A 22,880-nucleotide genomic window follows, 5' to 3' on the forward strand; every position below is an offset into this window, starting at 1 on the left:
CCACTCCCTGCTGGAATATCAAAGGTGACAGAAAATTATCCTCATCCGCACATTCTTCGGCAGTCACGGTTCGTGATAGGCACTGAAGAAAGCACATCGCCCCGTGTGGCCCACAGTACTGGCAGTCACGCAACAAACAGGGTCTTTTGCTGGAAATAAGAAACACAGTGGTTTACGATAAAATTAGCAAAACTTAATACGTTTGGTAATGTAATATGGCAAGCCATAGGTACCACATACGCTTATCTGCCGATATGTTTTTCATACACCTATGCTAAGTAGGCTGGAGATGTGGTCCATAAGGCCACGTTTCGAACTGTGGACGTTCACTACCAATTGTAAGCTCGCGCTTCTGTGCTGTTTACTTGATCATCAGTCACTCAGGAATTTCAAACGAATCATGCTCATTCCAGGCTAAGGCCCCCCGGAATGCACCTGAAATCACTCGGCTCGACTCCAAACGAGGACGATAACTCGCAAAATAACACGATTACTATACACTCGGCTTGACTCCAGACAAAGCCAATAATTCACACAATAACACGATTGCTGTACGCTCGGCTTGACTCCAAACAAGGCCGATAATTCACACAATAACACGATTGCTGTACACTCGACACGACTCCAGACAAAGCCAATAATTTGCAAATTACACGATTGCCGTACACTCGGCTTGACTCCAGACAAAGCCAATAATTTACAAATTACACGATTGCCGTACACTCGGCTTGACTCCAAACAAAGCCGATAATTCACACAATAACACGATTGCTGTACACTCGGCTTGACTCCAGACAAAGCCAATAATTTACAAATTACACGATTGCCGTACACTCGGCTTGACTCCAGACAAAGCCAATAATTTACAAATTACACGATTGCTGTACGCTCGGCTTGACTCCAAACAAGGCCGATAATTCACACAATTGTTACGGGGTTACCCGTGGACCAGCACAGGTTAAAGAAGGTGCCGGGGTAAATGGGCCTAACTACAATGCCACGAATTGATTTAAAACTTTAACAAAGGTTATATTTCTTTAGAATTACAAAAATCAACAAATAACCATGTAACAGGTACCAGTAGCAATAAACAACTCTAGGAAAGACCAGATTGGTGGTATGAACAGATCTTGGGCTTCAAGCTCTCACTTTACAGTTCCTGAGCTCCCAGCTCAAATTTACGAAAGACACAAATTTACACAAGGGCAGAAATCCCTCAATACCTGGAGCGCTTGCTCCCAACATATAACATCCAGTCTTCAAAAGGCATTCAGTAATCTTACTTTGAAAAAGAGCTAACAGGCTCTCAGTTTTCAAGCCTACTCAAGGCAACACCTTCCATGGCCCAGCTTACAAATTGAAACAGGGGTATCTCGTACCCAACCTATAGGGCCTTCGTATAAAAAGAAATAGCGGTTAGATAAATGGCCCGAACACAAAATGAAAGGAGGCGAATGCTTGCCCTCGTAGATATGAATTCTTAAAACCTAAAGGACACTAGGCCGATGAAACAGGGGCTATTCCCAAACTATGGAGGTGACTCGTATAAGAATAAATTAAGACTTTGCGGAAAGGAAGAAAATAAGTTACAAAACGTAGTCACCTCAAACCAATAAGAAGGGGAGCTCGAGAGGGTACATCACCCTCTATCCCCGATTCACAGTGAAATATTTTATGAAGTTATTACATAAGCCAGCAGAAGTTACATTTTCAGAAAAGTAGGTTATATAGTTAAAGTTTCGGACCTCTAACTCAGGTTAAACTGCAGAGCTAGCAATAAATAAAGATGTTAATTGGCCATTATCTTGTCGGTGCACTGCTGCCTCATGAAAGAGGAGGAGTCTCCCGCCTCCTGCTTGACACACACACTAAGATAGATGACGATCAATTGGCCAAGAGACGTGAAAATCCGCAGTTTATAAACCCTCGGGGAAAGTTCGAGACCTTTCATGAATAAACCAGCCACGCCCTCTCACTTTATTGGTGAATTTAAAAGTTACACTCAAAATCGAGGAAGAAGCCTGTGATAGGCGGAAAATTAATTACAGAAATTCGTGATTGGCTAAATTCAAAACTGGCGGAAAGAAAAGATAAATATTGCCAACCCCAAAAATAAGGAACATTAATTAGTTAAAAACTTATGAATACAAAACTTCTTTGAATCAAAGTTCATCCACTTCGCACCAGGTTGCATGTTCATAGTTTCTGTAGTGACATCTGTTGAAGAAAGTCCAAACTTCTTGATGAAGAGCAAATAAAACAAGTAGAAATTCACACAGTACTGGAAACTTCTCAATAACAAAATTACGTTAAATTACTGTAGTGACATCTTCTTAGTAAAGGTTTAAGTAGGTCTAGTTTCAAGTTCACTGTTTCTCCTGTAGAGGAGTTCTTTTAGGCGCAAGATTTAAATGCGCGGCGTTGGGGTGTACCTCCCGGTACAACAATAACACGATTGCTGTACACTCGGCTTGACGCCAGGTAAGCTCGATAACTCGCACAATCACAAAATTGTTGTACTCTCGGCTTGGCTCCAGACACGTCCGATAACTCACATAACCATATGCTTGATGTACACTCACCTGGAGTCCAGACAAAGCGGATAACTCACACAAACACACATCTGATATATGCCAGCCTCGACTCCAGACAAAGCGGATAACTCACACAAACACACATCTGATATATGCCAGCCTCGACTCCAGACAAGGCAGATGACTCACACAATCACACGACTGCTGTACACTCGGCTCGAATCCAGGCATTGCACAATCAAACGATTAATGTAACTGTTGGTTCGACTCCAGGCAAGGCCACTAAACTCAATCACCCGACAGGTATAGACTCATTTCAACTCCAGGCAAGGCCGGTAACTCAATCACACGACCGGAGCACACACACTGAACTAATCAACATGTATCGCTGGACGACAAGTTTGAGCGACATTGCTCTCTGATACACTACTCCAAAACACCCAACACAAGGAATCCCACTACAAGAGCCTTAATGTGCTTGCTGATGACACCAGATAGCGTCACTCTGGCTTGTTGTGACTGGGAAGTCTAAATCTCTGGAACTCGTAGCGGTCGTAGTCGTCACCTTACTAGCAATAACCAAAGATCCTCAAATAATAGTGGATAGTCTGAGGATAGGATCTGGTGGGTACAATCACACGATTGTTGTACACTCATCTTGACTCCAGATAAGGCCGCTCGGTAAGCTGTAGCAAGCGACTGACCCTATGGTCAGGTTCAAAAAACTGGTCCAGGGTTGGATTCCTGGCGGGTTCCTCTGACTCAGTATAAGGGTCCTTTCCTCCACTCTGTTCCAGTACTTTACTCGCGATACCTTAAAGCACACAAGTGCCAAGTCAAGATTTCTTAAACTGTGGGAAATGCAAAAACAAAGTTCCAAACTCGTGTTTCGATATCAAACGATGTATTATTCTTTGGTAGTACTGACTTTTTAGGTATAATAATCTCTCAGAAGCTCTTTTCTAATCAGTTTTTGTTAGAAATTTGAATACATTCTTTCTAAATGTGATTATTTGTGCTGATGCCAGGACATGGCACAACTGAGCACTTGTTAACGCAGTTTTATTGGACATAGGATAAATTACTGTATTTTCTTGTAAAATTATAAACCAAGTCAGAAATTCAATAGATGATACATTTATTCATCTAAATTTAAGAAAACATACATTATGAAACGTAGGATTGTTACTAAATTGAATTTTTTCAGTAAAATCAAATCAAAATCCAACTTCTCCTACTTTGGAAACAACTGCGTTATGGAACCATTTAAAGGTGCTATTTTCCTGCATCGCAGCAAAAGAAATGGAATTTGGCACTGATTTTCAATCCAAAGGGCATTTGCTATCCTCTAGTCCTCTTATTTACCTCATCCATTCTTACGGCTGCCCGAACAGCTTCGTCATGAACTCCCTTTGCCGAAGGTTAACTCCTTATATTCAGCTGTGATGAATCCAGCTCTCCTTTTTGAAGCGATATAGATAGCAGCTGTCTGTATTTTGGTTGAAGAGTGATTCCATCCCATTTAAAATGTGAGGGTGTGGGTTCTTTCTGGCCATTTCCATCACAATTTTGTACTCAAAAGGAGTATAAATGCTTTTATGTTTTATCACCCTTTCAATTGTGGCATGAATGGAATGGGCCTCTAGGTAACTGTGGCCACATTCCATAAATTTTAGATCCAGCATTTTCAGATTAGAGTGTAACCTTGTATTCATGGCGTATGGTAGAGCAGATACCATGTTTTGGTCCCTGTTCTGCCCATCACACGCGTATGCACACAGGATTAGATGCTCACCTTCTGGTATTAGATATGCTATGTAAGTAAGTAGACAGCTCCCGATTTCAGCACTGCCTTTTTTTCCGTTGGTCTCATCCCACAAAAAGGAAGCTCCATTTTTCAATGACTCATAAACTGTGAAATTATGAAGAGAGAGCTTCCTTTTATAATAAATTTGGCAATCAGCTGCAAAAGGGATTTGAAGTATGGCCTTACACATACAAATTTTGGGATGTCAACTGCTCTTTTAGTGTCTTCATCTTTTATCTCCCGAATTTCAAGTTTACGAGTGATGTGGTCTATATAGTCCTGATTGGCTGTAGTGGTTTTAGTGCGTTCTGCCTCTTTACACATAGAGCATTGGTCTTTTTTGGGAATAAAAATTGCTAACGTTGGTTCAAATTGTTTGAAAATAGATCTAAACACACATTCTGACAGTCGCTTGGACTTGGAATTTCTGTGCTCTTACAAACAAAGCACGCGTGGAGATGGCATTTTTTAATTTTGCGAATTTATATAGTTTTTGCCATAGATTTGCAGAAGGAATTTGAGTGCACTTGATTCCTGCAGTACCAGAAATTGCACTTGGCACATTTGTTTCAGGCGACGCCTTACTCAACACTCCACCCATCAACCAGACGACGCTGGAAGGTGGGCGGGCCCACTTCCCTTGTATCATCAAGAACAACAGTGGGGCGATGGTCACTTGGTTTAAGGACGGAGTGGAGCTGTCGTCATTGGAGGGCATGGAGGGCCGGTACGTGGTGGAGGACGATGGTTCACTTACCATCGAACCCACGGACATGACAGATCCCGGGGAGTACCTTTGTGTGGCGCAGAATCTGCAGGGCAACAAGCAGACGGCTGGAGCATTCCTCGACGTGCAATGTGAGTAGTGTTGTTTCCAGTCGATAATGGCGCGGTTCCTCTAACTCAACAATGTCACAGGTTTCTCTGCCCTCGGCTAAGTAACGTTCAATCTATAGATTGTCACAAAGAGAACCTCCGTGGCTCAGATGACAGCGCGTCCGCCTCTCACCGCTGGATACCGTGGTTCAAATCCCGGTGACTCCATGTGAGATTTGTGCTGGACAAAGCGGAGGCGGGACAGGTTTTTCTCCGGATACTCCAGTTTTCCCTGTCATCTTTCATTCCAGCAACACTCATTATAATTTCATAGCATTTATCACTCATTAATAAATCACCTTGGTAGTGGCGACCCCATCGTAATAACAGCCTGGATAACAGGTTGTAGGTTTTCATTTTTAGATTGTCACAATATCAGCCGAAAGTCTTCTTCTAAATGTTGAAATTACAAATAACTTCATTATCATTAACGTGCCTCCCCTGCGAGCCATGTGATCTTGCCGCGGTGGGGAGGCTTGCGTGTCACAATGATGCAGTTAGCCGAGCCGCAGGTGCAATCATATCGGATGGGTATCTGCTGAGAGACCAGACTAAGGAATGGTTCATCGAAAGGGAAATAGCAGCCTTTCGGAAGTTGCAAGGGCGGCAGTCTGGATGATTGACTGATATGGCCTTGTAATAACACTCAACATGGCTTAGCTGTGTTGATATTGCAACACGGCTGAAAGCAACGGGAAACTACAGACGTAACTAACTCCCAAGGACATGCAGCTCTCTCCGTATGAATGATGTGCTTATGAAGGCTTCCTCCCGGGTAAAATATTCCGGAGGTAAACTAGTAAACTGGTAAAAATCCAAAGAAAAGCAGCTGGATTTGTTCTCGGCGATTTCTGACAAAAGGAAAGCGTTACAAAAATGTTGCAAAGTTTCGGCTGGGAAGACTTGGGAGAAAGGAGACGAGCTGCTCGACTAAGTGGTACGTTCGGAGCTGTCAGTGCGAAGATGGTATGGGAGGACATCAGTAGACGACCGGGCGAGTTGGCCGTGCGCGTAGAGGCGCGCGGCTGTGAGCTTGCATCCGGGAGATCGTGGGTTCGAGCCCCACGATCGGCAGCCCTGAAGATGGTTTTCCGTGGTTTCCCATTTTCACACCAGGCAAATGCTGGGGCTGTACCTTAATTAAGGCCACGGCCGCTTCCTTCCAACTCCTAGGCCTTTCCTGTCCCATCGTCGCCATAAGACCTATATGTGTCGGTGCGACGTAAAGCAACTAGCAAAAAAAAAAAAAAAAAAAATCAGTAGATGAATAAGTTTGAGCGGTGTCCTTAAAAGTAGGAAAGATCACAATATGAAGATAAAGTTGGAATTCAAGAGGACAAATTGGAGCAAATATTTGTTTATAGGAAGGGGAGTTAGGGATTGTAATAACTTACCAAGGGAAATGTTCAATAAATTTCCAATTTCTCTGCAATCATCTAAGAAAAGGCTAGGAAAACAAGAGATAGGGAATCAGCCACCTGGGCGACTGCCCTAAATGCAGAACAGTAGTGATTGTTTGTTTGATTGATTGATTGATTGATTGATTGATTGATTGATTGATTGATTGATTGATTGATTGATTGATTGATTGATGTCGAAGTTTGTATGGTCCTTTGAAAGGTAGATGCTGCACACAGGAAAATCAAGGAAAGTTTTGTAGAAAGGAAATGTAGGTGTATGAATATTAAGAGCTCAGATGGAAAGCCACTTCTAGGGAAAGAAGGCAAAGCAGAAAGATGGCAGGAGCATATTCAACAGTTGTATCAAGGTAAAGATGTACATAATTTGGTTCTGGAACAAGAAGAGGCACTTGATGCTGATGAAATGGGAGACTCAATTTTGAGGTCAGAGTTTGACAGAGCTGTGAGAGACCTAAATAGGGACAAGGCACCTGGAATTGATGACATTCTTTCTGAATTACTGACTACCTTAGGAGAAACCAGCATGGCAAGGTTTTTCTACTTAGTGTGAAAAATATATGAGACAGGAGAAGTCCCATCCGTTTTTCGGCAGAATGTTGTTATATCTATTCCCAAGAAAGCCGGTGCTGACAGGTGTGAGAACTACCGCACCATTAGTTTAGTATCTCATGCTTGCCAAATTTTAAGACCTATTATTTACAGAATAATGGAAAAACAAGTTGAAGCTGAGTTGGGAGAAGATCAATTTGGCTTCAGAAGACATGTAGGAACACGTGAAGCAATCCTGACTTTACGTCTGATCTTAGAGGATCGAATCAAGTAGGACAAGCCCACATACATGGCATTCGTAGATCTGGAAAAGGCATTCGATAAAGTTGATTGGACCAAGCTATTTATGATTCTGAAGGTGATTGGGATCAGATACCGAGAACGAAGAATTATCTACAATCTGTATAAAAATCAGTCTGCAGTGATAAAAATCGAGGGTTTTGAAAAAGAAGCAGCTATCCAGAAAGAAGTGAGGCAAGCCTGCAGTTTGTCCCCATTCCTCTTCAATGTTTACATAGAACAGGCAGTAAAAGAAATCAAAGAGTAATTTGGAAAGGGAATCACTATCCAAGGAGGGGAAATCAAAACCTTGAGATTTTCCGATGATATTGTTATTTTATCTGAGACTGCAGAAGATCTCTCGAGAAGCTTCTGAATGGTATGGACGAAGTCTTGGGTAAGGAGTACAAGATGAAAATAAATAAGTCTAAAACAAAAGTAATGGAGTGCAGTCGAACGAAGGCAGGTGATGCAGGAAATATTACATTAGGAAATGAATTCTTAAAGGAAGTAAATGAATATTGTTACTTGGGTAGTAAAATAACTAACGATGGCAGAAGTAAGGAGGACATAAAATGCAGATTTGCTCACTTCAAATATTGATATAGGAATTAGAAAGATGTTTTTGAAGACTTCCGTGTGGAGCGTGGCATTGTATGGAATTGGAACATGGACGATAACTAGCTCAGAAAGAAAGAGAATAGAAGGTTTTGAAATGTGGTGTTACAGAAGAATGCTGAAGGTGAGATGGATAGATCAAATCACGAATGAAGAGATACTGAATCGAATTGGTGAGAGGAGATCGATTTGGCTAAATTTGACGTGAAGAAGAGATAGAATGATAGGACACATCTTAAGACACCCAGGACTTGTTCAGTTGGTTTTTGAAGAACAGTAGGGATAAACCATGGTTTGAATATGACAAGTAGATTCGAGCAGATGTAGGATGCAGTAGTTACGTGAAATGAAGAATGTTAGCACAGGATAGGGTGGCGTGGAGGGCTGCATCAAACCAGTCTATGGACTGATGACTCAAACAACACAAGGTGAACTCGAATGAGTATTAATTTAATGGGAATGGGAAGCGTTTTCTAGACTTCTGTGCTAGTTTGTGTTCAGCAGATGGAATACATTCTTCCAGCACAAGGCTATTCACCGCCACACATGGGAGGTTAGGGGTACCAGATAGACTAAATCTTAACCGGCTTAGAATTCAGGAATTCTGTTAGGAATGTACGGGTATTTCGGGGGATTTTCGATTATACAGACCACTATCTGGTCTGTAGTGAACTAAGTATCTCTAGGCCTAGGTAGAAAAAGTGAAATCTGTCTGCAAACGAATAAGGGTAGAAAATCTCCAGGGCAAGGAAATTAGACAGAAGTACATGGATATGATTAGTGAGAAGTATCGAACAGTAGACAGTAAGCAGGTTCAGCATATAGAAAGTGAATGGGTGGCATACAGGGATGCTGTAGTAGAAACAGCAAGGGAATGCCCAGGAACAACTGTGTGTAAAGATGGGAAAAGCGAACATCTTGGTGGAATGATGAAGTGGGAGAAGCCTGTAAACGTAAAAAGAAGGCTTATCGTAAATGGCTACAAACAAGGGCCGATGTAGACAGGGAACTGTACGTAGATGAAGGAAACAGAGCGAAACAAACAGTTGTTGAATCCAAAAAGAAGTCATGAGTAGATTTTGGTAATACCCTGGAAAGGCTAGCTCAAGCAGCAGGGCAACATTTTCTGGACAGTAATAGAGAGAGGAAGGGAGGGAAAAAGGAAATGAACAGTGTTTTGAGTAATGCAGGTGAACTCATAATAGATCCCAGGGAATCACTAGAGAGGTGGAGGGAATATTTTACAAACCTCAACGTAAAAGGAAATCTTTCTGGTGATGTCGCGAACAGCCAAGCTCATGGGGAGGAGGAAAATTGTGTTGGTGAAATTACCCTTGAGGAAGTGGGGGGTATGGTAAATCAACTCCATTGTCAAAAAGCAGCAGGAACAGATGAAATTAGATCTGAGATGGTGAAGTATAGTGGGAAGGCAGTGATGAAAGGGCTTCATAGAGCATTAAAATTAGCATGGAGTACCTTCAGATTGGACAAAAGCAGTAATTGCACCCATCTACATAAGCAAGGGAACAGGAAGGATTGCAACAACTATCGAGGTATCTCATTGATTAGTATACCAGGCAAAGTATTCACTGGCATCTTAGAAGGGAGGGTGCAACGAGTCGTTGAGAGGATGTTGGATGAAAAGCAGTGTGGTTTCAGACCACAGAAGGGTTGTCGGGATCCGATTTTCAGTATGCGCCAGGTAATTGAAGAATGTTACGAGACGAATAGACAGTTGTATTTATGTTTCGTAGATATATAGAAAGCATATGCCAGGGTACCGAGGGAAAAGATTGTCGCGATTCTCGGAGACGATGCAATTCAGGGTAGATTATTAAAATCAATCAAAGGCATTTATGTTGACAGTTGGGCTGCAGTGAGAATTGATGGTAGAATGAGTTCTTGGTTCAGGGTACTTACAGCGGTTAGACCTTTGACGTTAATGGTTTACATGGATCATCTGCTGAAAGGTATCAAGTGCCAGGGAGGGATTCAGTGAGGTGGAAATGTAGTAAGCAGTTTGGCCTATGCTGACGACCTGATCTTAATGTCAGATTGTGCCGAAAGCCTGCAGTCTAATATCTTGCAACTTGAAAATAGGTGGAATGAGTATGGTATGAAAATTAGCCTTTTGAAGACTAAATTGATGTCAGTAGGTAAGAAATCCAAGAGAAGTGAATGTCAGATTGGTGATACATAGTTCGAACAAGTAGATAACTTTAAGTTTTTTTTGCTAGTTGCCTTACGTCGCACCGACTCAGATAGGTCTTATGGCGACGATGGGACAGGGAAGGGCTAGGAAGTGGAAGGAAGCGGCCGTGGCCTTAATTAAGGTACAGCCCCAGCATTTGCCTGGTGTGAAAATGGGAAACCACGGAAAACCAACTTCAGGGCTGCCGACAGTGGGGTTCGAACCTACTATCTCCCGAATACTGGATAATTTTAAGTATTTGGGTTGTGTGTCCTCCCAGGATGGTAATATAGTAAGTGAGATTGAATCAAGGTGTCGTAAAGCTAATGCAGTGAGCTCTCTTTGCGATCAACGGTATTCAGTAAGATGAAAGTCAGCTCCCACATCGGTCTGTTTTCAGACCAACTTTGCCGTACGGGAGCGAAAGCTGGGTGGACTCAGGATATCTCATTCATCATTTAAAAGTAACAGATGAAAGTAGCGAGGATGATTGCTGGTACAAACTGGTTGGAACAATGGCAGGAGGGTAGTCAGAATGAGGAGATAAAGGCTAAGTTAGGAATGAACTCGATGGATGAAGCTGTGTGCATAAACCGGCTTCGGTGGTGGGGTCATGTGAGGCGAGTTGAGGAGGATAGGTTACCTAGGAGAATAATGGACTCCGTTATGGAGTGTAAGAGAAGTAGAGGGAACTAAGACGATGAAGTAGAGGATTGTGGCGACGTTTAGTAAATTCAGAGAGGCTTGCAGACTGAACGCTTAAAGGCGCAGCGGTCTATAATGATTATGTATGTATGTTTGTATGTATGTATGTATGTATGTATGTATATATGTATGTATGTATGTATGTATGTATGTATGTATGTATGTATGTATGTATGTATGTATGTATGTATGTATGTATGTATGTATGTATGTATGTATGTATGTATGTATGTATGTATTGTGACCGTATGCTGGTCTCCGCTGTCAGGTATGGGCCAGTGTGTCACTAGGCCAGCCTTTGTCGGCATGGCGTGCGTGTGTCCTTGAGCCAGGGGGTGACCTGTTTCTAACCTGAAGGGGGAGCCTAGCTAGATAAAGATAAAAGTGGCCGAGAGATGAAAATAGCTAGATGTTCGTCTGCAATCACACTGGATTTATAGCAAAGGAAATATTTATAATATCTTCGATAGCGTGATATGCGTACAATAATGATATTTGACTGGACAGTGTTAAGTGTGAATTGTAATAATTAGTTACTGAATTTTTATTTAATTTGAACCATATGTTGGCAGAAATTAATGTGAATTTATTTAATGAAACCAATAAGAATTCAGTACTTGAATTGACTCTACTTCCTACAACGAGTGCAGTGCTACGGTACTTAAAGAGAGTTCTCACACACTTATCACTCACTCACTTCTGTCACTTCGTTCGCTTCGCCAGCTTTATTTCATCGCAGAACGTCAGAGGGGATACTGTCATCGACAGGGATTGGACTCATTTCCTGTGTTCAATTCTTACTTCAGATTGTGCCAGCCTACGACTCTAATTAGTGTAACCAACAGACGTCGAAAATATCAGATAACTCATAAAAGTACGTGTCTGTCCACAATAATTTGCAGGATTGTGCTCAGGATTTTTCTTAATTCATTTGGTACAAGTTTCAGCAATCATCAGAGAGTGTAAACGTGGAAGAGGACCTCTACATTGTTCATCGCCAGAAGATGGAAGTTCGTGCCAGAGACTACGCACATTCCATCATGAGTTGACCGGCGTCAACAACGGAGAAATGCAAGGATTTCAGCCCTAGAATGTGCGATTGAGGACCCCAGGATTTCAACATGAAGACTCCAATATAAGTTAAGTCGACAACGTCTTATTTATATCTGTTCTCTGTAGCTATTTATTTCTATTCTTATTCTTTCTTTGTGATAGTCTTATAGTCTGTAGTTGATTTCATTTTCACGATATTTCATTGATTATTTCCTAATATGTGAGATAGGACTTGAAACTTAATTCGTGTACTTGTTTGATTCCTGACCACGTGTTGTTGAGTTCGGAAATGACAGATCAGTTGAAGTTATCCACGTGTTATCAGAACCATCCTTTCTTATTGTACGAATTTCATTATAATAGTGAGGTAATCTGTGTCAGATGAATTTATCGAGGTAATATTTTCCCAATATGTTTAATAGTTTCATGATAAATGGACTTATACTCGTGCCTCGTGGTAATGATAGCATGTCATCAGGATAGTAATTCCGAATCGAGATTATGGATTTATTAAGAATACATGCGCTGTGATATATGATTATTAATGGATTATTTAGTCATCGAGACAAACTTAATGGGAATAAGACTTTTTTGGATGATAACAGGTTTTTATAATTTTTCTGACTACACATTGTGTGATAGGTGGTTGTGATAAATAGTAGTCGTCATTATAATGTTGTTACTGTACGTGGAATTCATGTGGAATTAATACATGTGATATAAGTCTTTGTGATATTGAATTGTCACGTGTTAATGTGACGATATTTTTATACATGATGTTGATCATGGTAGAAAGGAGATAATGAATCTTCGAGATTATACGAGGTGTAATCACTGTAGCAATATCTTCCGATGATGATAAGAATAAGTCCATGTCGATCGATGTGCTCCATAATTCAGCCGTAATATTTTGGAATAAGTTTATCCTGATATAACTCATGGAAGTCAGTAATTCGAAGTAAATCTTACTGGAGGACCTTAAGTCTGGAAAATAGATCCTCAAATTAATATCCTAATAATATTATAGTTCGATACCAGGCGAGCTCACTTTTCATCGCCATAATTCGTACACACGTGGAGACTTTACATTTTCAACGACATTTCTAAATGGACTTATTGGAGAGTGGTGATATCGATTAGTACCTGAATGTGACGTGCAGATACTGTAAATATTTCTTCTTTTTGGAATTTTCCAGTAATTAGTTGTAGAATTAGTAAGATTTTCTAGTGCCAAGACATTTCTTGTGCATTTGTCATTTGATAATCTGTGACACTTTAGTGGTATTTATTCATAGTTGTGGACAGGATTTCCACGTTGATGAAGTATTTTTTCAATTTAATGATTTTTTGAGGAGTAATAATGCTAACTTCAGTTTCTTATGATGACCACGCGATAGTAAATTTAGTTGTTAGTTCTCACGAGGAGATAAATGGGAAAGACGTTGAACAGATATACTGGACGTCTCGATTTAAGTTTATCAGAAAACAAAAGTAAATTCAAGTTTCATTCAGATGTTAATAAAGTTTTGATGAACATAATTTCACTAAGATTTTGATAAAAGAATTAAACCTGTTAATCTTAAATATTTCATCTTATACACTTCATTAAAATTTAATGCATTTTTCCTGATTGTTCGAGGAATTCGAGACAACAATCTCATTTTTTCAGAAATAAAATTCAAATTATTAAATTAATATTAACAAACGAAAACATGTTATGTTCAACACTCTGTTAGAGTTGTTGGGAAAACTAAGTACCACCCCATTTGTTAGTATTTTTTGTCACATCAAGATTCAATGGTAGATTAACGTAACGTAGCGATCATTTTCCATCATCATAGATATCAGGATGGCAAAAATGTTATTTTATTTGAATAAAAATATGATATGATCTTCTATATACACTGACTGACAGAGCAAATGCAACACCAAGAAGGAGTGGTTCGAAAGGGATGAAAGTTGGGGAAAAACAGAGACGGCACGGACGAATAATTGATGTTTATTTCAAACCGATATGCAGGTTACACAATGCGCACGGCATCGACTCAGTAGGATGTAGGACCACCGCGAGCGGCGATGCACGCAGAAACACGTCGAGGTACAGAGTCAATAAGAGTGCGGATGGTGTCCTGAGGGATGGTTCTCCATTCTCTGTCTACCATTTGCCACAGTTGGTCGTCCGTACGAGGCTGGGGCAGAGTTTGCAAAGGGCGTCCAATGAGATCCCACACGTGTTCGATTGGTGAGAGATCCGGAGAGTACGCTGGCCACGGAAGCATCTGTACACCCCGTAGAGCCTGTTGGGAGATGCGAGCAGTGTGTGGGCGGGCATTATCCTGCTGAAACAGAGCATTGGGCAGTCCCTGAAGGTACGGGAGTGCCACCGGCCGCAGCACATGCTGCACGTAGCGGTAGGCATTTAACGTGCCTTGAATACGCACTAGAGGTGACGTGGAATCATACGCAATAGCGCCCCAAACCATGATACCGCGTTGTCTAGCGGTAGGGCGCTCCACAGTTACTGCCGGATTTGACCTTTCTCCACGCCGACGCCACACTCGTCTGCGGTGACTATCTCTGACAGAACAGAAGCGTGACTCATCGGAGAACACGACGTTCCGCCATTCCCTCATCCACGTCGCTCTAGCCCGGCACCATGCCAGGCGTGCACGTCTATGCTGTGGAGTCAATGGTAGTCTTCTGAGCGGACGCCGGGAGTGCATGCCTCCTTCAATCAATCGACGGGAAATTGTTCTGGTCGATATTGGAACAGCCAGGGTGTCTTGCACATGCTGAAGAATGGCAGTTGACGTGGCGTGCGGGGCTGCCACCGCTTGGCGGCGGATGCGCCGATCCTCGCGTGCTGACGTCACTCGGGCTGCGCCTGGACCCCTCGCACGTGCCACATGTCCCTGCGCCAACCATCTTCGCCACAGGCGCTGCACCGTGGACACATCCCTATGGGTATCGGCTGCGATTTGACGAAGCGACCAACCTGCCCTTCTCAGCCCGATCACCATACCCCTCGTTAAGTCGTCTGTCTGCTGGAAATGCCTCCGTTGACGGCGGCCTGGCATTCTTAGCTATACACGTGTCCTGTGGCACACGACAACACGTTCTACAATGACTGTCGGCTGAGAAATCACGGTACGAAGTGGGCCATTCGCCAACGCCGTGTCCCATTTATCGTTCGCTACGTGCGCAGCACAGCGGCGCATTTCACATCATGAGCATACCTCAGTGACGTCAGTCTACCCTGCAATTGGCATAAAGTTCTGACCACTCGTTCTTGGTGTTGCATTTGCTCTGTCAGTCAGTGTATAAATATTCTTATTTTCCGAACCTCATGTCAAATCCTGCAACTTGTATTTATTAAGTCAGAAATCCTGTTATACTGAGCACCCCTGGGGTGTCTCTTGTTCACCGGCAGACCTAGTTACGTGTACAGTATGTATGTATGTATGTATGTATGTATGTATGTATGTATGTATGTATGTATGTATGTATGTATGTACGTATGTATGTATGTATGTATGTAACGAAGTTGTCAGCACTTGGCTTGGTTCCTCCTCTAATGTAGTCTGCCTATCACATGCCTGTAACTATCTATTGTAGCCTAGCAGACGTGGAGTTTAGCCTATCAGTGCTTTGTAGTTTAATTTAATTTGGAACACTTGTCTGATGGAGGCTGTGATTGTAGTTCGAGGGGAAGGCTTCAGCAGCTTTCTTAATATTTACCGGGCGAGTTGGCCGTGCGGGTAGGGAGCGCAGCTGTGAGCTTTCATCCGGGAGATAATGGGTTCGGACCCCACTGTCGGTTTCCCATTTTCACACCGGACAAATGCTGGCGCTGTACCTTAATTAAGGCCGCGATCGACTCCTGCCCACTCCTAGTCATTTACTATCCTATCGTCGCCATAAGGCCATCTGTGTCGTTGCGACGTAAAACAAATTCTAAAAAGAGAATGTTATCTTTACTTTTGGGGCTAGCCTGTTCGAACTTCTGGGCAGTCTTCAGACTGTATTTTATATTCACTACTGGGAAAGCACTTAATGTAAGGGAGCACGAGTGGTGACCCGCGGAACTCTCCCCTTCAACTGTCACCCCTTTTGGTATGGGAGTGCTGGTGTTTCACCTCCTTCCCTCTTGTTGGGTGAAACGTTTTCTTTTTCCCCTCGCAGTATACTCCTGTATATTGTTTATAGTAACCGTGTCTACGTTTTGTACTTAAACTAATTGTGGAACTTTGTAAAAGATAAGCCCAAAATGGGACAACCGGTGTACGAACACTATGAAGTGGAGGGGTTACCGAATGTAATTTAGATTGTGCCTGAGGTTAGCCTCTATTACGTCTCGTAGCTGATAACATTGTACTTTTCAGGAGCAGTTATTCATATGTAAATTAACGTCTGAGAGTTCTCACAATTACATTTTTAGCTGACTGAAGGACTTCTAAGTCCAATACATTATTGGAGCTAACGAGCTCGTTGTTTATCCCCATGTTCCTTGTTATGTCCTCAAATTCCTACATCTGAGTTTTAAGAAAGGAAAGAAAGAAGATTTCCCACTTTCGTTAAAGTAAATGTTTTCTATAAGTGAACACCCCCGCACTCATCCCGTTCCTATTCGTCTGTGAGCCACGGAACCTTATTTTCATCAATGTTACACGTCACATAAGGCCTTTCTTTCTTTGTCCAAGCGTACAGGATTAAGAAGGCACATTTCTTTTCTGCTGCAGATAAAGCCAAGGTCATCTACTCGCCTCGTCAGGTGCACTTGCCATACGGGCGACCTGGGGTACTAGACTGTCACTTTCGTGCCAACCCACCGCTGACTAACCTGCGCTGGGAGAAAGATGGCTTCCTGTTCGACCCTTATAATGTGCATGGAGTCTTCTACAGACGTAACGGCTCCCTCTACTTCAGTAAGGTAGGTCCCCTGTTCGAACATTACAACGTGTACTGTAATTTAGTAAGGTATGCCTCATGTTCAAACCTCACAATTTGTAATGTACTTCAGTAAGGTGAGTCTACTGCTCGACCCTTACGATGTTTACTATACTTCAGTAAGCTGAGTCTACTGTTCGACCCTCACAATGTGTACTGTACTTCAGTAAGGTAGTTCTGCTGTTCGACCCTTACAATGTGTACGCCGTAGTAAGGTAGTTCTCCTGTTCGACCCCCACAATGTGTACTGTACTTCAGTAAGGTAGGTCTCCTGTTCGACACTCAGTGCACTGTACTTCAGTAAGGTAGTTCTCCTCTTCGACCTTCACAATGTGTACTGTACTTCAGTAAGTTAGTTCCCCTGTTCGACCCCCACAATGTGTACTGTACTTCAGTAAGGTAGTTCCCCTGTTCGACCCTCACAATGTGTACTGTACTTCAGTAAGGTAGTTCTCCTCTTCGACCCTCACAATGTGTACTGTACTTCAGTAAGGTAGTTCTCCTGTTCGACCTTCACAATGTGTACTGTACTTCAGTAAGGTAGTTCTCCTGTTCGACCCCCACAATGTGTACTGTACTTCAGTAAGGTAGTTCTCCTCTTCGACCTTCACAATGTGTACTGTACTTCAGTAAGTTAGTTCCCCTGTTCGACCCCCACAATGTGTACTGTACTTCAGTAAGGTAGTTCCCCTGTTCGACCCTCACAATGTGTACTGTACTTCAGTAAGGTAGTTCTCCTGTTCGACCCTCACAATGTGTACTGTACTTCAGTAAGGTAGTTCTCCTGTTCGACACTCAGTGCACTGTACTTCAGTAAGGTAGTTCTCCTCTTCGACCTTCACAATGTGTACTGTACTTCAGTAAGTTAGTTCCCCTGTTCGACCCCCACAATGTGTACTGTACTTCAGTAAGGTAGTTCTGCTGTTCGACCCTCACAATGTGTACTGTACTTCAGTAAGTTAGTTCTCCTGTTCGACCCTCACAATGTGTACTTCAGTAAGGTAGTTCCCCTGTTCGACCCTCACAATGTGTACTGTACTTCAGTAAGTTAGTTCCCCTGTTCGACCCTCACAATGTGTACTGTACTTCAGTAAGGTAGTTCTCCTCTTCGACCCTCACAATGTGTACTGTACTTCAGTAAGGTAGTTCTCCTGTTCGACCCTCACAATGTGTACTGTACTTCAGTAAGGTAGTTCTCCTGTTCGACCCCCACAATGTGTACTGTACTTCAGTAAGGTAGTTCTCCTCTTCGACCTTCACAATGTGTACTGTACTTCAGTAAGTTAGTTCCCCTGTTCGACCCCCACAATGTGTACTGTACTTCAGTAAGGTAGTTCCCCTGTTCGACCCTCACAATGTGTACTGTACTTCAGTAAGGTAGTTCTCCTGTTCGACCCTCACAATGTGTACTGTACTTCAGTAAGGTAGTTCTCCTGTTCGACACTCAGTGCACTGTACTTCAGTAAGGTAGTTCTCCTCTTCGACCTTCACAATGTGTACTGTACTTCAGTAAGTTAGTTCCCCTGTTCGACCCCCACAATGTGTACTGTACTTCAGTAAGGTAGTTCTCCTGTTCGACCCTCACAATGTGTACTGTACTTCAGTAAGGTAGTTCTCCTGTTCGACCTTCACAATGTGTACTGTACTTCAGTAAGTTAGTTCCCCTGTTCGACCCCCACAATGTGTACTGTACTTCAGTAAGGTAGTTCTCCTGTTCGACCCCCACAATGTGTACTGTACTTCAGTAAGTTAGTTCCCCTGTTCGACCCTCACAATGTGTACTGTACTTCAGTAAGTTAGTTCCCCTGTTCGACCCTCACAATGTGTACTGTACTTCAGTAAGGTAGTTCCCCTGTTCGACCCTCACAATGTGTACTGTACTTCAGTAAGGTAGTTCTCCTGTTCGACCCTCACAATGTGTACTGTACTTCAGTAAGGTAGTTCCCCTGTTCGACCCTCACAATGTGTACTTCAGTAAGGTAGTTCCCCTGTTCGACCCTCACAATGTGTACTGTACTTCAGTAAGGTAGTTCCCCTGTTCGACCCTCACAATGTGTACTGTACTTCAGTAAGGTAGTTCTCCTGTTCGACACTCAGTGCACTGTACTTCAGTAAGGTAGTTCTCCTGTTCGACACTCAGTGTACTGTACTTCAGTAAGGTAGTTCTCCTCTTCGACCTTCACAATGTGTACTGTACTTCAGTAAGGTAGTTCCCCTGTTCGACCCTCACAATGTGTACTGTACTTCAGTAAGGTAGTTCTCCTGTTCGACCCTCACAATGTGTACTGTACTTCAGTAAGGTAGTTCCCCTGTTCGACCCTCACAATGTGTACTGTACTTCAGTAAGGTAGTTCTCCTGTTCGACCCTCAGTGCACTGTACTTCAGTAAGTTAGTTCCCCTGTTCGACCCTCACAATGTGTACTGTACTTCAGTAAGGTAGTTCTCCTGTTCGACCCTCACAATGTGTACTGTACTTCAGTAAGGTAGTTCCCCTGTTCGACCCTTACAATGTGTACTGTACTTCAGTAAGGTAGTTCTCCTGTTCGACCCCCACAATGTGTACTGTACTTCAGTAAGGTAGTTCTCCTGTTCGACCCTCAGTGCACTGTACTTCAGTAAGGTAGTTCTCCTGTTCGACCCTCACAATGTGCACTGTACTTCAGTAAGGTAGTTCTCCTGTTCGACCCTCACAATGTGTACTTCAGTAAGGTAGTTCTGCTGTTCGACCCTTACAATGTGTACTGTACTTCAGTAAGGTAGTTCTCCTGTTCGACCCTCAGTGCACTGTACTTCAGTAAGGTAGTTCTCCTGTTCGACCCTCACAATGTGTACTTCAGTAAGGTAGTTCTGCTGTTCGACCCTTACAATGTGTACTGTACTTCAGTAAGGTAGTTCTCCTGTTCGACCCTCAGTGCACTGTACTTCAGTAAGGTAGTTCCCCTGTTCGACCCTTACAATGTGTACTGTACTTCAGTAAGTTAGTTCTCCTGTTCGACCCTCACAATGTGTACTGTACTTCAGTAAGGTAGTTCTCCTGTTCGACCCTCAGTGCACTGTACTTCAGTAAGTTAGTTCTCCTGTTCGACCCTCACAATGTGTACTGTACTTCAGTAAGGTAGTTCTCCTCTTCGACCTTCACAATGTGTACTGTACTTCAGTAAGGTAGTTCTCCTGTTCGACCCTCAGTGCACTGTACTTCAGTAAGGTAGTTCTCCTCTTCGACCCTCACAATGTGTACTGTACTTCAGTAAGGTAGTTCCCCTGTTCGACCCTCACAATGTGTACTGTACTTCAGTAAGGTAGTTCTCCTGTTCGACCCTCAGTGCACTGTACTTCAGTAAGTTAGTTCCCCTGTTCGACCCTCACAATGTGTACTGTACTTCAGTAAGGTAGTTCCCCTGTTCGACCCTCAGTGCACTGTACTTCAGTAAGGTAGTTCTCCTGTTCGACCCTCACAATGTGTACTTCAGTAAGGTAGTTCTGCTGTTCGACCCTTACAATGTGTACTGTACTTCAGTAAGGTAGTTCTCCTGTTCGACCCTCAGTGCACTGTACTTCAGTAAGGTAGTTCCCCTGTTCGACCCTTACAATGTGTACTGTACTTCAGTAAGTTAGTTCTCCTGTTCGACCCTCACAATGTGTACTGTACTTCAGTAAGGTAGTTCTCCTGTTCGACCCTCAGTGCACTGTACTTCAGTAAGGTAGTTCCCCTGTTCGACCCTTACAATGTGTACTGTACTTCAGTAAGGTAGTTCTCCTCTTCGACCTTCACAATGTGTACTGTACTTCAGTAAGGTAGTTCTCCTGTTCGACACTCAGTGCACTGTACTTCAGTAAGGTAGTTCTCCTCTTCGACCTTCACAATGTGTACTGTACTTCAGTAAGGTAGTTCCCCTGTTCGACCCTCAGTGCACTGTACTTCAGTAAGGTAGTTCTCCTCTTCGACCTTCACAATGTGTACTGTACTTCAGTAAGGTAGTTCTCCTGTTCGACCCTCAGTGTACTGTACTTCAGTAAGGTAGTTCTCCTGTTCGACCCTCACAATGTGTATTGTACTTCAGTAAGGTAGTTCTCCTGTTCGACCCTTACAATGTGTACTGTACTTCAGTAAGGTAGTTCTCCTCTTCGACCTTCACAATGTGTACTGTACTTCAGTAAGGTAGTTCTCCTGTTCGACCCTCAGTGCACTGTACTTCAGTAAGGTAGTTCTCCTCTTCGACCCTCACAATGTGTACTGTACTTCAGTAAGGTAGTTCCCCTGTTCGACCCTCACAATGTGTACTTCAGTAAGGTAGTTCCCCTGTTCGACCCTCACAATGTGTACTGTACTTCAGTAAGGTAGTTCCCCTGTTCGACCCTCACAATGTGTACTGTACTTCAGTAAGGTAGTTCTCCTGTTCGACACTCAGTGCACTGTACTTCAGTAAGGTAGTTCTCCTCTTCGACCTTCACAATGTGTACTGTACTTCAGTAAGGTAGTTCCCCTGTTCGACCCTCACAATGTGTACTGTACTTCAGTAAGGTAGTTCTCCTGTTCGACCCTCACAATGTGTACTGTACTTCAGTAAGGTAGTTCTCCTGTTCGACCCTCACAATGTGTACTTCAGTAAGTTAGTTCCCCTGTTCGACCCTCACAATGTGTACTGTACTTCAGTAAGGTAGTTCTCCTGTTCGACCCTCAGTGCACTGTACTTCAGTAAGGTAGTTCTCCTGTTCGACCCTCAGTGCACTGTACTTCAGTAAGGTAGTTCTGCTGTTCGACCCTCACAATGTGTACTGTACTTCAGTAAGTTAGTTCTCCTGTTCGACCCTTACAATGTGTACTGTACTTCAGTAAGTTAGTTCCCCTGTTCGACCCTCACAATGTGTACTTCAGTAAGGTAGTTCTCCTGTTCGACCCTCACAATGTGTACTTCAGTAAGTTAGTTCCCCTGTTCGACCCTCACAATGTGTACTGTACTTCAGTAAGGTAGTTCCCCTGTTCGACCCTCACAATGTGTACTGTACTTCAGTAAGTTAGTTCCCCTGTTCGACCCTCACAATGTGTACTGTACTTCAGTAAGTTAGTTCTCCTGTTCGACCCTCACAATGTGTACTTCAGTAAGTTAGTTCCCCTGTTCGACCCTCACAATGTGTACTGTACTTCAGTAAGGTAGTTCCCCTGTTCGACCCTCACAATGTGTACTGTACTTCAGTAAGTTAGTTCCCCTGTTCGACCCTCACAATGTGTACTGTACTTCAGTAAGGTAGTTCTCCTGTTCGACCCTCAGTGCACTGTACTTCAGTAAGTTAGTTCTCCTGTTCGACCCTCACAATGTGTACTGTACTTCAGTAAGGTAGTTCTCCTGTTCGACCCTCAGTGCACTGTACTTCAGTAAGTTAGTTCTCCTGTTCGACCCTCACAATGTGTACTGTACTTCAGTAAGGTAGTTCCCCTGTTCGACCCTCACAATGTGTACTGTACTTCAGTAAGGTAGTTCTCCTGTTCGACCCTTACAATGTGTACTGTACTTCAGTAAGGTAGTTCTCCTGTTCGACCCTCACAATGTGTACTGTACTTCAGTAAGGTAGTTCTCCTGTTCGACCCTCAGTGCACTGTACTTCAGTAAGGTAGTTCTCCTGTTCGACCCTCACAATGTGCACTGTACTTCAGTAAGGTAGTTCTCCTGTTCGACCCTCACAATGTGTACTTCAGTAAGGTAGTTCTGCTGTTCGACCCTTACAATGTGTACTGTACTTCAGTAAGGTAGTTCTCCTGTTCGACCCTCAGTGCACTGTACTTCAGTAAGGTAGTTCTCCTGTTCGACCCTCACAATGTGTACTTCAGTAAGGTAGTTCTGCTGTTCGACCCTTACAATGTGTACTGTACTTCAGTAAGGTAGTTCTCCTGTTCGACCCT

General features: G+C 43.0%; 1 protein-coding gene across 3 annotated transcripts in view; it reads left to right on the forward strand.

Annotated features, from left to right (window-relative positions):
- The window catches only part of bdl (borderless), a 297,068-nt gene that overhangs the window by 165,408 nt on the left and 108,780 nt on the right, over window positions 1–22,880 (forward strand). For all 3 annotated transcript variants that reach the window (XM_068229205.1, XM_067153899.2, XM_068229204.1), the window contains exons 4-5: window positions 4,915–5,199; window positions 16,773–16,963. In XM_068229205.1, coding sequence (XP_068085306.1) covers window positions 4,915–5,199; window positions 16,773–16,963 — 476 coding nt within the window. The remainder of the gene's footprint in view (window positions 1–4,914; window positions 5,200–16,772; window positions 16,964–22,880) is intronic.

Source organism: Anabrus simplex, chromosome 9 (genome assembly GCF_040414725.1).
Source record: "Anabrus simplex isolate iqAnaSimp1 chromosome 9, ASM4041472v1, whole genome shotgun sequence".
Taxonomy (NCBI): domain Eukaryota; kingdom Metazoa; phylum Arthropoda; class Insecta; order Orthoptera; family Tettigoniidae; genus Anabrus; species Anabrus simplex.